The sequence below is a fragment of the Lissotriton helveticus genome, chromosome 1_1 (genome assembly GCF_964261635.1).
Source record: "Lissotriton helveticus chromosome 1_1, aLisHel1.1, whole genome shotgun sequence".
NCBI lineage: Eukaryota > Metazoa > Chordata > Amphibia > Caudata > Salamandridae > Lissotriton > Lissotriton helveticus.
In genome coordinates, this window is record NC_136057.1 from 901,813,793 (window position 1) to 901,830,080 (window position 16,288).

At 45.7% G+C, this 16,288-nt stretch overlaps 1 protein-coding gene across 1 annotated transcript in view; it reads left to right on the forward strand.

Annotated features, from left to right (window-relative positions):
• LOC144771275 (uncharacterized protein C3orf20 homolog) overlaps positions 1-16,288 on the forward strand; it is a 315,600-nt gene that overhangs the window by 148,663 nt on the left and 150,649 nt on the right. The window contains exon 4 of the mRNA XM_078655868.1: positions 4,825-4,978. Within this exon, the coding sequence (XP_078511994.1) occupies positions 4,825-4,978 (154 nt within the window). The remainder of the gene's footprint in view (positions 1-4,824; positions 4,979-16,288) is intronic.

Consider the following 16,288-nt stretch of genomic DNA (forward strand, 5'->3'; position numbering starts at 1 on the left):
TAACAATGTATCAATTAATAAGGTAAAAAAGAATTAATGAAAAAAGGTCACAAAAGCAAACTATGAATTTTTGAAATGTGCCCAAGAATCTGACTTGAGTAGTAGTGTTTATTCGTATGACTCTGGTTTGAGGTGACCCATAATAACATGTTTTTCAGAATGCATTTTTTCTTTAACACGGGTTACCTGTGGAAGCAAAAAATGGATTGGAATTCAATAGATAATAACAAACGTTCTACCACTCTGTTTTCCACGCTTCTCTTAATTTTAATCGTAGATAAGAAATGTTTTACTTCTCTGTTTTCCAAGACTTTTCCCACTTAAAACGGTGCTCCACTTGTGTGAGTGGGCCTATCGCCCACGACAAGAAAGCCCCACTTTAAATACATTGTGGAAATATCAAGATTTTCCTTGGCATTTCAATATTTCTGTGGATGTGAGTAGCTGCGGTCTTTGTGCCCAGGCCAGCCAGCACCCAGGGAAACCTACCAACCCCAGACAGTTCTAAAAAAAACTAGATATCAGGGAGAGTCTAGGTTGGTGCGACGTATGTGGATTTCACCAGTTTTTCTTACCCAAAAAGCTCTGCAAACATAAAACATTGGCAATAAATAACAGGTTTTCTCACATTTCTGTGAGGGAAAATTCTGGAAACTGTGAGCATCCACAAAAGTCATACATCACAGCATTCCCACACTTCTGATAAAAATGTAGCCCACTTGTGTGGCTGCCTCTATTGCGCAAGATAGGAACAGATAAGAACTCTGACCGAATAAACTCAATGTACTAAAAATGTGGTCTTTGCATGGGGACTGATTTAGTCTGTTCTTGTCTCTGGAAATAGCCCCACTCATTAGGTGTGACCGGCACAAGTAAGAGTGGTGGGGCTGGGGTGGGGCAGGTGGGGGGAAGTCGACAGACAACAGAATAGGCAAAATTAAATAAAACCACTTACTTTGCACTCGCCCCATCGCCGAATCAGCAATGTGGCGAGCGCAAAGTCAGTGGCTTTATTTGTTTATTTAATTTTGCCTATCCCGTCTTCTGTTGACTTTCTCTCCTACCCCTGCCCCTACCACCCCACCACTGTTGCCTGTGCTGGCCACTCCTGCCACTCATACATGTTTTCATCTGGAGAAGAATGCAATTGCAGATTGGTAAAGCATTTGCCATTCCCTGTATTTTCATGTGTTTTCTGTCACTTAGTCACATAAATGTGTGGAATTTCAATTTTTTCATTCATGCTTTGACATTTGCAGTAGTGGAGGTGCGCAAATGTGAAAATATATATTTATGCAAAGCACACTATCCTGGACTCCCCAGAGTGCGTACTTTTCAGAAGTGTCTGGGAATGGTAGGTTTCCCAAGGTGACGACCGGCAAATTCTCCAGCCACACCCTACTTAAAGTCAACATTGACAGCTCATAGTTGCAGTGTCAGACCTTTCTTCACTCGTACAAAAACACATTCATAGATGTCACATATAATTTTAGTCAGGATAAGAAAGATGAATGGTGTAACAGTCCTCATTGACAGTAATACAAGACGTTGAGTACAGATAATTATGGCGTTTCCACACTTCATTGTTGTTTATTGTTTTATTCCATTGACTATGTTATAAAATTTGTGTAGGTATGTAGACCATCACCTACATATTGTGGCATGCTTTATCATCAGATCCTCCCATCTAGCAGTGCAGAACTTCCTGTTATTGTGTTGTCCGGCATATGTATAGCAAAAAAGTGCCATGACTGTGGGTCCCTTACAGATGGACCTGGATGTGATTGGAGAATTGTTTTTGTAGTATGGCCTATGTGCATTGTGGTGTATGAAGTGATCTATGTGTCACTCCTACCTTGGTTATCTGCAGTCCACTTACACAATATTTCTATAAAACATATGTCTTGGCCATGCTTAGACTCAGATGAAAATTGCAGATGAAGACACAAAGAGATAGTCAAAGACCTGACTAATATTGCGTAGGTGGCCCTTTATTAAAACCTCCCTATGGCAGCCTGGTTTGGCTCAAGAGGACTCGTCTTACTTGTCTTAATCTTCTTTCTTATGCCTTTAGTATGCTAAGTGTGTTTTCAGGTGCCCTTCTCTGGGTGGAGTTTGGGTCCTCACTGGCTATGTGACAAAATCCATCCTCTTCTGCCTTTCTGAAGAAAAAACATGGTGCAGACTCTCCTAAATACCCAGAAAAGCATTTTTGAAAAGGCTTAGGCTGTTATTTAGAGTTGGGGGAGCAGGGTAAGCCTTCAAAAGATGTCAGATGTCCTGTCTGCCAAGTGCCTGGCAATTCATCGGACGGAACATCCGCCAGGCTTTGCCGGAGTAACCAGTCAGCTACTCAACAAATAAGGCCCACAGCCAAAAAATGCAAGCAGGCCTCAAACAAGACCAATGTGTACCCATTTACATGATTTAGTGAAGATATAGTGCTTCAAATCTCATTCAGTAAGAAAAGCAGGTAAGATTTCTGATACTTCTTGGATAAGAACTATTTGGAAAAAATCCAACTCAGGTGGAACAGTTTGACAGGCTGGATTGACCACTTAGGCATGCGTTTTTTAAAGTATGCATCAATGCAAGGCCTTTTAAAGGTGCACACTAACTTTTGAACTGACTGTTCCACCTCCCTCTCTTTCCCAGAGCTTCTCTATTATGTGGTATAAAGTGAAACAAGTAGGAAGGCACAGGCCTGGCTTAGATGGACACTGGGGGTAGCCGTAACAAGACTCCCTCCTCGTTCCTTGTGGAGTACAAACTCTGCATCTTTGATATGGTTACCTCTACTTCTAGGCAACACAAATGTGATCTGCAGAGTGTCAGCCCTGCAACCTTGCAACATCCTCCACTATAGATGAGTTGGAGGTGTGAGTTTTACGAGTCGCACCTGCCCAGTTTTATCCTTAACTCCACTCATATACTTGTTATAATCCCAAACACAGTTAGCTCATGCACTTAAGTTACCTGATCCCAAACAATGACTGGAGTGATGCTCTCATAATGAAATGTAGTGAGCACATGTACTTTCCAGCTGTCTATACATTTCACAATAAGCAATTTGTTCCTAGGCACCTCACGGACCTTTATGTACATTTTACACACAAGCTTTTGAGGGAATCCTTTGCAGTAAGTTTGATATGTCCCACTTGCCAAGTGCCAGCGTTGTAAAGATTTCTGCAATATTTTATTACTTCACTGAAATTGTAACATAAAGTTTATAATCCTTATGAAAGAATGATTAAACAAGATCCTTTACAGTCTTTTTACTGGTTCCTAATGTGGAAGGCAACCAAAAGGATTTATACTGGACACCTCGCCAACATACACTCTCGGATTGCACGAATAACCAGTGCAACTCTAAAACAACAATTAAATCTTGATGCTGTACTGTGCTCTCTTACTTTTTATATAATGCCTAAACAGTAGCCACTCTTTGTAAATAATCAAAAACTCATTCATTTGCTGTATTCTGCTCTAGAATATAAACTGCAGGAAACCTGGAAGAGAAATCTTCCACTACAGGCCAAATTTGTAATAATCTGTCATGGTCTGTATGGTTCTCTTGCAATGCTGAAGTTATCATTGTCAGAAGAATGATCGCTGCTCTTGAGAGAATGGAATCTGGATGTTGCCCAAACTATGATATAAGACCAGTAAGAAAGAATTGATGATTTGTGCAATATTCCCATGAGAATTTATGGTCCTAAAGGTTTTTTTAACTACCCAGGTAAAGTGGGAATGCATATGTGTGCCTTAAAATGAGCGAGCAGATTGACTTCATGTTACAAAATAGCGATTTGCGCTGCCTTACGTTACTCTAAATTTATCAAGCCATGCAAGATGGCCGTACGTGGCTTGATAAATCTCATTTATCCCCTTGCGTGGTACAAGGGTGATGCAAAACCTTGATAAAAATGGGCCTAGGCCTCTAGATACTACTACTGCTGCCACTACTATTACTAATGGTATTAACAATTAAGGGCCTTTTATACCTACCTGACGCATCTAGGTATTTTCTTATTACTAGTACTATAACTTCAACAACCGTTATTTACTAATAGCGGCAGGATTGTTACTATTTTAAATGCTACTAGCAGTAGTATGATTGCCAAAGGTACTTCTGCAGCTAGTAGTAGTGCTTTGTCTCTTTGTGGCACTGCTGCATGCACTTATGCTATTTTTAGTGCTACACAAACTACTAATGCTACTAATTCTGCTTGCTAGTACTAATACAAGTAGGACTGTGCCAGATGCCATTTTTAACAATACTAACAGCAAGAGACAATTGTCTTTCAAGCGAGGCACCCCTGTTAACTCCATTCATACTTTCTGCTTACATTTTGCAAAATATTTTACAAACTCGTTGAGGATGATTCATTCGATACTGGTAAGAAGACATGATAGGACAATTTATAATGAGTGAACTGCACATTAAAACACTAACCTTTATGACAGATTAAGGGAAATATGATGATGAGCAATACATTTGTAATGCATTTTTAAGACATTGATTTTGGGCGCTAACTGGTTTGATTGGTAACAGTGCCCTTCAGCAACAAATGATAATTTGCTCAGAAATTCCCCTTTGTTCTCAAATATATATGTATTTAGCAGCAGCATAACTTATCAAACAGACGCATGTCTCATTTTCATGTGTTATTTGATTGCTTTATAGCCATTGAAACAGGGATTTGAGCAGTTATACTTATTCTCTTATCAGCACTCTTGAGGAAGAAATATTGTTGATTTTATCAAGAAATGCTATAAATAACTAATAACAATATGCAATCTTTTCTTTTGTAAATGAATAAGCTATTTTTAGCAGAGTTGGTGAAGACCCTAGAAATCCCAGAGGTGGATATAAGTCACGTGAGTGATTTTAATGCTGTTAAAGAACTGAGGAAGCTGCAGAGAAAGATCCGGAACATTCTGGATGACTGGATGGAACACTATCGCATAGCCACAGGTCAGTTGCAGCCTCAAAGTCAACAGTGACCCTTGGGATGTTCTAGGGGGAAACCTTTGAGCAGAAATCTAATACACCTTATATATTACAGTGTGTGCACATTAGAGCCCTTTAAAGGATATGGAAGGATTGTGTAGACTTTGGGTGAACCTGGATTTAAAAAAGATCGTTAATATTGTAACTTTTGAATTGTTCAGTTTAGTTCACACAAACTTTACTCGGCAGATTGTCATCGAAGTGCATAAAAACATCAATGCACAATTGTTAAAGTCAGAATATAAATGGCAACAAATATGATATACATAGAAAATGTAAAACCATAGATGTAGGAGAGTGGGGTCTGCAATCCCATGTCCACCCCAGATTTTTGCTTTTTGCTTCACTGGTTTACGACTTTCCCTGGCTGTGGGCCTGCTAATCATACCCACAGCCTAGCTGTTCTCTCTCTAAATTACAACCATGTACCCTAGGTGCATTTACCAATTGGTACTGGGCCACCTTACCAGTCCCTGTACAGTATACCTTAGGTATCCAGGGCATAGGTGTACCCAGGGCCTACCAGGGGCTGCAGCATGTATTATGCCACCCCTGGCTGGCCACCCAAATCTGACACAACTGGCTGCACGACAGCTGGGGCAAGGTGGTGTAATCACCCTTTGCTTTAGATATAGTATTCCTATATCTAACCCTAAAATGGACACATATATTCCTATCAGTCACTCCTATGGCAGGCCTTATCAATCCTGAAGGCAGAGTGCTTGAAATTATGTGAGATGGTGCTCTGGCATGAGCTGAGCCCGTTTGCAGCTTGCGGAACCAAGTCCTTATAGCTGTTCCATGATAACGCTATACCATATACTCTTAAGTGCATTATAATCCTCGCGGTTAAATGCTAACTTTGGCATAGCATTATCAAAACATGTCGAGTAAGGTGTCATACGAATTGGAATACTAACCCCTCGCCAATTCTGGCGACGGGGTTAGCATTCCACCCTTCTAGAGGGACACGACATGTATGTAACTGTAAACCCCGGTTAAAGTTAACTCAAGCCTCAGCATCACAAAATGGATGCTGCCACCACAGACACAAGTCTGACCTCCTGCTGCTGGGAGTCCTTCCAGCGAGGGAGGCTCAGACAAAGGGTTTCCTGCCTTGGGAGGTGCTAGCACCACCCCAGACAGGATTTTGTGTATTGGTAGGCCAAGGCTGAAAGGAATGAGACATGCCTGGGGCACACAAGGTGCCCTGTGCATACACCGGTTCCAACCAGTTGCTGGGGCACTCCAGCCCCAGCTCTGGCGGTACACTGGACAAAGGATAGGGGGTGTAACCACCCCCCTTCCTGGTCCCACCCAGGGGAGGGACCTAGTCGTAGTGCAACCCCCTTTAGCTGAATAAAGGTAGGAGCTGGTCCCATTCCAGATTAGATTACTCTTGACAACTTCCACGAAGAACTCTTGACCTTCAACCTCCTGGACACCAGAAGACTGAAGAATCTCCCCTATGGTCAGGGAGTGACCATCCTGCTTCGCAGGCACCATCAAGCTCCTGTGCGGTTTGCTGCAAAGTCCTTCCATCCCGGAATCCGACGATCCAGCTCGACAAGACCCGGACCACCAGACCTCTCTAACCTCTACCCACATCCACAGCACAGCTGGGACCCGTGGGTGCGACGAGCAACGTGGAGACGGCCATCTTGAAGAAACCTGCACAGCGCTTCCAGCACGACCTCCGAGTGACCCTCGAGTAAGTGCATCAGGGTCTGAGAAGCCCTACACCGACGCAGCTCCTGCACCAAAGACCAGCCCCCCAGCATCCCCGTGATCTGCGTGGGGCCCTTTTGCCTGGTTGCTGCCCTTCCTGTTGTCTGGTCACTTGCCGGCTGGCTAGTGACCTCTGAGACGACGACCCGAAGATTTCGACACTGCTAGTCTGGTCCCCCAGACGGGCCCTTGCTTCCTTGTGAAAGAGAAGCACCCCGGACCCTCCTGGTCCACACCAGACGCCATCTTTGTTCCACCGCGTGGCTTGCATTAGCCAAGGCCAGTTGTCCAGATCGACGATCCGACACCGCCAACAGCAGCAGACTACGTGGGACAGCTCGTGCCTCCAGCCTGGTCGTGAAGAACAGCTCCTGGTCCGCGCAGCTACAGAGAGAAGCGACCCTTCCTTCACCTGAGCGCGGCGACAGCACCTGGTTCCCTCCTGGTTCCAGCACCGTCACTGGCTAGTGGCCGAGACTCTGTCCCCTTCCTTTTCAGGACTTCCTTCTTCCTAGTTCCATCCTTGGAACCACCGGACTCCTCCATCTGGCTGCCTGCCAGCAACTTCTTGTTTCAGGCATCACCGGGATCAACACAGCAAACCCGACGCAACTTCAGCCCTATGCACCCGCAGCCTGTGGGTTAGGTAACTAAAGCTTCTAGGTGCTGAAGTCTGGGTCCACTATCCTAGTGTCCAGGTCCACTGTTGTTTTCCCTCCATCCAGCCGGGTTCGTCCGGAATCCGTAACTTTGTAAACTGTAGCATCCATAGACGTTGGTACGCATCCCGCGTGAGAGTTCCCACTCTGCACGTGAGTCCCGTGGGCCTCCTGCTCCTTACTTACCTAGTTCGTAGCGAAGTCCCAGCGATCCTCCAGCCTCTGGATCTCCTTACAGTACTTTCCTTCCTCGCATTCCATTGTTTTGAGTATATGGTTTGCCGTGCCCCTCAGGCACACTTGTAGATATTGTGCGAACTCGTATTTCCTTTGTAGTATTGTCATGTGCTTAGCCCTCTGACCTCATAAAGAGTTCAGAGGTGTTGTTATTAATAAATATATCGTTTATTTTCATAACAACCTGTGTGGTGTCCTTTCATCTGGTATTCATGGGGTTATATTGTGGTAAAACAGCTGGCTTCACATGCCAAAAGAGTTTAGCCTAAAGACTGCTTTTGTCCACGCTACTAGGATAGCTGGTCTATCAGGTTGACATACAACCAATCACCATAAGGGTTGTTTGGACTGATACAAGGTGATCACTAGAACTAGTGAGCATCATATATCAGGCCAACTTCTCACAATAGACATATATGAAGCGAGTAGCTAGATGTTACCTTAAAGATAGAGGTGCATAAAATGAAAAAAAGCTATACATAAGCAAAAGTAGATATATGCTTAATAGGTCATTATTATCTGACAGCACGTGTTGGAGTACTTTTTTGGGCCTGATTCTCCACATGGCAAGGAAGAACTGCGAGACCACAAAAGACTACACATTGACTAGTGTCAGTTTTTGAAATTTGCAGAGCCTCTCTAAAATCCCTGACCCCTATATTACGGCAGAGTGGTAAGATCCATTTTTTTTCCTAACACCTGGTATATAGGGCAGAAAAATAAAACATGCTTATCTGGTTCTTTTGGGTCAGTACAGGATGGGCACTGCCGTGCCTCTTGGCCGTGCTTCACTCCCTCAGCTTGCTGTAATGGAAGAGAGCAGCAGGGTCCTATACCCAAATTGCAGGTAGAGCTTCCGGCCAGTTTTAGGTTCTGTGTCATCCAGGAACCTCTCTTCCTCATAACAGTCCTTTAACATTAGGGAGGTCGACATCAGAGGACCCACGCTAGGCTGGCCTTGCATTATGCCCAGTGTGTGTTGCCAGTACGCTCTTTTTATTGATTCTTTAGTGATTGCACAGGCCTCCCAGGGAGCATCCCACATTCTCTCCAGTCCAATTTTAGTGAGAATTGATTTTATGTGCCTGAGCTAAGGTATGTTGCCTGAGCCTGAGATGCGTAGCACCTCAACTAAGCCTGACTGGTAAGCACAGAGCTCTGGTGTGGCCCAAAGCCTTCCCCAATACAACTGGGGCCTTACACTAGCTCTGTCTGCAATGCTTCATAGCTCCAAATCTAACCTTAGGGGGAGCAGCTGTGTGCTGATGGGAAGGCCAGTCAATTGACGCATAAAGCAGCTTTTGACTCCAACCAAGGTGGTCACCTCCCTGTGGCCTCATAGTTCTACTCAGTACAGGCCTGGCTGTTATAAACCTGGAGTACTGGTGACATTGGGTGATATTGAGAGCCCTTATGCATCTTTACTATCGTGATGTTGTTTTTGATGGGACAAAACCCTTTGGCGCTGCCAGTTGAGACAATGTTCCAAAACGAACGGTGGTCACCTCCTTTTACCACGGCCAGCAAGCCCTCCCATTTCCTGTACTCCCACTCACTCTTTGCTTCCTGGAGGGCATTTTTCTATGCCCTCCTGGTTGCTTGGATCAACAACCTATCTTGCTGTTTGATGGCTTCAGTGAGCACTGCTCTTGCTCCGCTACCACTACACTGACTGCTATACCAGGTGGGGGGAACATGTCTCCTGACTGATAGGCTGTCTTAGTTTTCGAAACAGGTGATTATGGAGAGTGCTAATGTTGGTCAAACCTCCCCCTTCTCCAAAGGCAGTTCTAGTAATGGCATCAAACCCCATATATCATCAGCAACTTAATTGTATAATTCTTGAACTGATTCCTTGGATTGAGACAATGCACTCAATTTAAGCCTGCATCTATTAGTGGTCATGGTTAGCATTCTATCAAAAGGCTCATCATGATGTATCGGGCAGTGGGGACCAATATCCTCAGATCAAGGGCTAGCACATTATGATTGCTATCATATCGGGGTATTACAGCCATGTCAATTTATTTGATCTAAAGGCGAACATCAAGCAAGGTGTAGTCTATGAGACTTGTGCTCTGCGGTTTATAGTGTGGTTGTCCCCTCTATCCGAGTTTGACCCCATTGAAGGCTCTTAAGCCCTGATTCAACATGAGTGCATTAAGTTAAATGGCCAGTGGAGACCACTGTTTTACAGGTGGGATCACTAGCTCCAGAAAGGGCCAGAGGAGATATTCCTCCGTTAAATAAGGCTCAATGCTATCGTCAAGTAGTTCAAATAGGCAATTCAAATCACCACCCACAATTTTTACAATCCAATCTGGGAGTGCTGCTAAGTGCGAGGACAGCAGCTCAATTGCCCAACTCATTTATGACCCACAGGTCTGCAATATACATTATAGATGTTACAGATGACATTATGAGAAAGAACTTAATTAACACCCAGCAAGTCAGGCGAGCATAACTTAATTTCCTGGATCTTACATGACAGGGTGGGTTTAACCCAAATTGTGACACTCCCCGATGGTCTACGCTCCAAGATGTAACAGCTACCTGGCAGTATGTGGTGAATCCTACACAGTACCAAGGTCTTAACGACCAAGGCCCAGGTGAAATCAAGCTAAAATCCGCTCGCAAAGGGGCAGATTCTCAGAATCTGCCCCTTTGCGACCGGTATTTTTAGGTCTCGCCTGTCGATGCGCATGCGCATCGAGCTTGCGAGCCTATTGCGGCTTAAACAACCTTTAACTAACAAGCAAGGAATCGTGGCGATTCCTTGCAGTGCCCGTGACTTTTAAGCTCAATGCGCATGTGCATTGAGCTTAAAAGCGTGTGCACATCAGTTCCCTCAGCCGCAATCGCCGTCTGTTCCCTCAGCCGCATTCCTCCGACACCTTTTGAAGTGAAGCTTAGCTTCACTTCAAAGGCCCCGGCTTCTTCACACCCACATGCCGCTCTCCCCGCTCCGCCCCCTCCCCTGCCCGCCGTGTCGCAGATCACAGAATCTTGTTGATCTACTTTCAAGCGCACGGCCGCTAGGCCGTGCCTCCCCTACTCTCCTCCCCCCTCCTCCTCCTACTCTCCTCCCCTGCCTGCCGTGTCGCAGCTGTCTAAAGCTAAAGCTAAAACTGCTCACACAATACTTGCATTGTATTGCATCGGTGGATTTGCTGGAAACTCGCTTTGTTGGTGACTTTTCTAGTGGAATGCTCAGACCATCCAGCAGAATTATTTATTGTACATCCTTTACCACTACTATTTATTCAATAAAACGGGAGATTTTGTATTCATACTAATTTTGGTGTCTGGGTTTTGGGTAAGCACTCGTAATGATGGCCGTCAAACGGGTTTCCTTTGATTTCTGTCAAGTGCTGTCGAATATCTGTGCCAGATGAAGGAAAGTCCTCCTGCTCGCCCAGCTCTGGGTTCATTGCAGACTTTCTCTTCTTGTTCTCATGATGATCACATCTTTTAAATCTGTAATGCTCTTAATGCCATCCGTATGTCGAGCTAAGCCCCGCAAATCTGTGAAAAATGAGAACCACGAAGATATGAACGGCCCTTGTATGCAGCGCGCACTTGTGTGCTATTGTAGCTGATAAAGATTTGTCAGCGCCCTCCCTAATTCCCAACCCCCCCACCCCCACCCCTCCCCGACAGAACACATGTAGTCTCATCCAGCTCATCCCATTATCACTGGCATCTTAAATCATTTTTACAATAAGAAAGCTTTACTTTTAAATTAAAAGCATATCAGCGGCATCTGTGCCACTGCCTCCGAATCCCACCAACGCGGGTACAATCAGCCGGTCTTATCTTTGATTTATTTCTTTGGACATATGGGCCGCGCGAAGCTGTTTGGAAAGGAAATGTCCGCCCCACTCCCTTTAAGAAATATCCAGCCACAATCTGTCCATCTTGTATAGAACCTGCTCCAGGTCTCTTTATTGATTAGTCATAGTATTTTAATGATCCTGTTTGCACTTAGTGAGCATGTTTTAATAGTGTTTAAGTTATTCGATAGGAACAGGTTGCATAAGAACGATTTTATTTCTACATGTTCCTTTTTTGTTAATGATTCGTTAAGCCTTGTTCTAAATGGTACTAATATTTTTGCACATCACATTATAGCACCAAAAGTAGCAGGCCTAGCCTTCCCTCACCACACAAGTTCGGCAAAGCTAAACTGAATCAAGTTTGTGTAGCTTACCACGCGATTATCATCCTTTTACGATGTTTATTTCAATACAAGAGGACAAAAACAGTTGTTTTGTGCCCCTCTTTATTAACGATTATAATGCAACATGGCAAGTGTTTCCATTCTTATGCATGCAAAATCCTTCGTTTTTGCAGCAGATTACACTACACTTTATTTTTCGACTCAGCCCCACCCACTGTGACTAATGGAAGAATAAGTTTCATTTTTTTCACTGTGACTTTCTGGTTGAAACAAAGAACCAAACTTAATAGTCACCATCTTGAAGTTGAGAATGGTGCTGCCGTTTGTAACTGTGGTCTTCGTTTTGAACGGACTGACGTATGTGTAACTTAGGTTTGCAGTACTGACAGAGTCCTATTGGTCATGGATAATTTTCTTCTGCATCACATTTAAAAAAGAAAAGGCACGTGCAGCTTTATCATATTTTTTGTTAGACTTAAACCAACCAGTTTTAATGTTACAGTGAGCTGGCAAAATAGCGTATCCAATAGAATGTACAGTAGTCAAAAATATCCTATGAGCATTCACACCACCGGTGCTGAGGTGCCATTATTATTCACCCTCACTCACCCTCACTCACCCTCACTCACCCTCAGCCTCACTCACCCTCAACCCCTCACCCTCACCCTCACTCACCCTCACCCTCCCTCAACCCCTCACCCACCCTCCTCCCCTCAGCCTCACCCTCACTCACCCTCACTCACCCTCGCCCTCACTCACCCGCCCTCACTCACCCTCACTCACCCTCACTCACCCTCACCCTCACTCACACTCACTCACCCTCACTCACCCCCACCCTCACTCACCCTCACTCACACTCACTCACCCTCACTCACCCTCACTCACCCTCACCCTCACTCACCCTCACCCACACTCACCCTCACTCACCCTCAACACCTCACCCTCACTCACCCTCAACCCCTCACCCTCACCCAGCCTCAACCCCTTACCCTCAATCACCCTCACCCTCACTCAGCCTCAACCCCTCACCCTCACTCACCCTCAACCCCTCATCCTCACTCACCCTCAACCCCTCACCCACCCTCAACCCCTCACCCTCACTCAGCCTCACCCTCACTCACCCTCACTCACCCTCACCCACACTCACCCTCACCCTCACTCACCCTCAATGCCTCACCCTCACTCACTCTCAACCCCTCACCCTCACTCACCCTCAACACCTCACCCTCACCATCACTCACCCTCAACCGTTCACCCTCAACCCCTCACTCACCCTCACTCTCACTCTCACTCACGCTCACTTACCCTCAACCCCTCAGCCTCACCCTCACTCACCCTCACTTACCCTCAACCCCTCAGCCTCACCCTCACTCACCCTCACCCTCACTCACCCTCAACCCCTCACCCTCACTCAGCCTCAACCCCTCACCCTCACTCACCCTCAACCCCTCATCCTCACTCACCCTCAACCCCTCACCCTCACTCACCCTCAACCCCTCACCCTCACTCACCCTCACTCACCCTCACCCTCACTCACCCTCACCCACACTCACCCTCACCCTCACTCACCCTCAATGCTTCACCCTCACTCACTCTCAACCCCTCACCCTCACTCACCCTCAACACCTCACCCTCACCCTCACTCACCCTCAACCGTTCACCCTCAACCCCTCACTCACCCTCACTCTCACTCACGCTCACTTACCCTCAACCCCTCAGCCTCACCCTCACTCACCCTCACTTACCCTCAACCCCTCACCCTCACTCACCCTCACCCTCACTCACCCTCAACCCCTCACCCTCACTCACCCTCACTCACCCTCAACCCCTCACACTCACTCACCCTCACCCTCAACTCCTCACCCTCACTCACCCTCAACACCTAAGCCTCACCCTCACTCACCCTCAACGCCTCACCCTCAACCCCTCACCCTCACTCACCCTCAACCCCTCACCCTCACTCACCCTCAACCCCTTACCCTCAATCACCCTCACTCAGCCTCAACCCCTCACCCTCACTCACCCTCAACCCCTCACCCTCACTCACCCTCACTCACCCTCACTCACCCTCACTCACCCTCACTCACCCTCACTCACCCTCACCCTCACTCACCCTCACCCTCCCTCAACCCCTCACCCTCACTCACCCTCATCCCCTCAGCCTCACCCTCACTCACCCTCACTCACCCTCGCCCTCACTCACCCTCCCTCACCCTAACCCTCCCTCACCCTCACTCACCCTCACCCACACTCACCCTCACCCTCACTCACCCTCAACCCCTCACCCTCACTCACCCTCACCCTCACTCACCCTCAACCCCTCACACTCACTCACCCTCACTCACCCTCAACACCTCAGCCTCACCCTCACTCACCCTCAACACCTCAGCCTCACCCTCACTCACCCTCAACGCCTCACCCTCAACCCCTCACCCTCACTCACCCTCACTCACCCTCACTCACCCTCAACCCCTCACCCTCAACACCTCACCCTCAACCCCTCACCCTCACTCACCCTCACAACACATATTGTGTTACAATAGGTGTCACATTTGCGGAAGATAAAACTATCTAGAGATGTAGCATAACGACCAGAGCTGCCATATAAGTCACGTAAATACTAAACATGTTGCATTCCAAATGCTATAGGTGTCACATTTGCAAACGTTATAACTATTGGCATTGTAAATGACAAAGCCATCAATATAGCAATTTTAACATCGCAAAAAAAAAAAATTATGTCATTTACAAGACCAATAACTACAACTTTTCTAATGCGATACTTATTGCATTCCAACCCCACTCATCCACGCAACGCCACTCACACACGCAACGCCACTCACACATGCAACGCCACTCACACACGCAACGCCACTCACACACGCAACGCCACTCACACACGCAACGCCACTCACATACGCAACGCCACTCACATACGCAACGCCACTCACACACGCAACGCCACTCACACACGCCACTCATCCACGCAACGCCACTCATCCACGCAACGCCACTCATCCACGCAACGCCACTCATCCACGCAACGCCACTCTTCCATTTGCAAAAAGAAAAATGTCTAACTATTCTATTGCGAGACCTATTGCATTTCCAATGCTTGTTGCATTTGGGATGCATCATCCCAAATGCAAAAATCGCAATTTAAGAAATCGCTAAATTGCGATTACTTAAATTGCTATTGCATTTAAGGAATCTCAAATTGAGATTCCTTAAATGCAATGCATTAAAGTAAAAAAATTAGCAATTTCGCTAATAGAGGGCGCAAACTACCATGAAGTTGAACTTCATGGTAATTTGCCAAAACTTTGAAAAATGCACTAAAGTGCATTTTTCAAAGTTCCATTTTACACACAGACATGCCCTTAGGGCATGTGTGTGTGCAAGATGTACCCATATACAGATTTCAGGGGTGCAACAGGGTGTCCTTTTGACACCCTGGCACCCTTGAAATTGCAATCTCAATTTGCGATTCTCTAATTGAGAATCGCAAATTGAGATTGTCTTCCCATTCATTCCTATGGGCCTCTAGGCCCATAGGAATGAATAGGGAGGTATTCCTTAATTGCGACTCGCAATTGGTGAATCGCAATTAAGGAATTTTAAGAAATAGCTCATTTTAAAGCGAGTTCATCATGCATGGCATTTTGCTATTCCTTATTAGCAAATCCTTATTTTTCACTAATAAGGAATCGCAAAATGGATGCCTGATGCATCTGGGGGCAAGTTTCTTGAAATAGACACATTTCATAAGTATCAATAAATGGGCACCATTCTGGGCAGGTCAACTTGGACAAAAGCCCTGCTACGTTCCAAGAAATCAATTTGAAGGTGTGGCAGAAGGATATTTATCTGGGTACCCACCCACACATGCAATTTCACAGTGAGAATCTGTCCCAAAAGCCTTATCAAGTCAATCTATATCTGCCAGTACTTGAAGCGGTTAAAGGTCTAAATCCCCAGTGAATCAACAGTGCTTTTATCGATGATTTATGTACGTTTGATGCTGTTAACATGGTGCCTTGCTGCACCCAGTTACTGGCTTGCAAGGCACGGAAGCCTGGTTCATAGGAGTTACCTGGTTTTGTAAAGCGGGGGCTTCCTGGCTTAAGAATGCAAAAAATACAAAAAGCTGGTCACTGGAAAAAGACCAGGTCTTCATCTGTTTCTTAAATGCCACATGGTTGGCAGATGCTTGTCAAAAGAGGGTTCGAAGCTTGAGCTTTCACCTATGAAAAAGAATGACCACCCAGATGTGCTCTCCTGATTTTGAATATATTGAGAAAACAAAGAGGACTGAAAATGAAGCATATGATAGCAAAAGGAAAATGGAGCCCACATTAACCCTCGGTCTTGATTATGCACTACTTGGTGACAGATACATAAGCTTTTAAACATAGCTAATTTCCAAATAGGAATTAAATGCAGGTTATTCAATTGATTGGAAATAGGGGC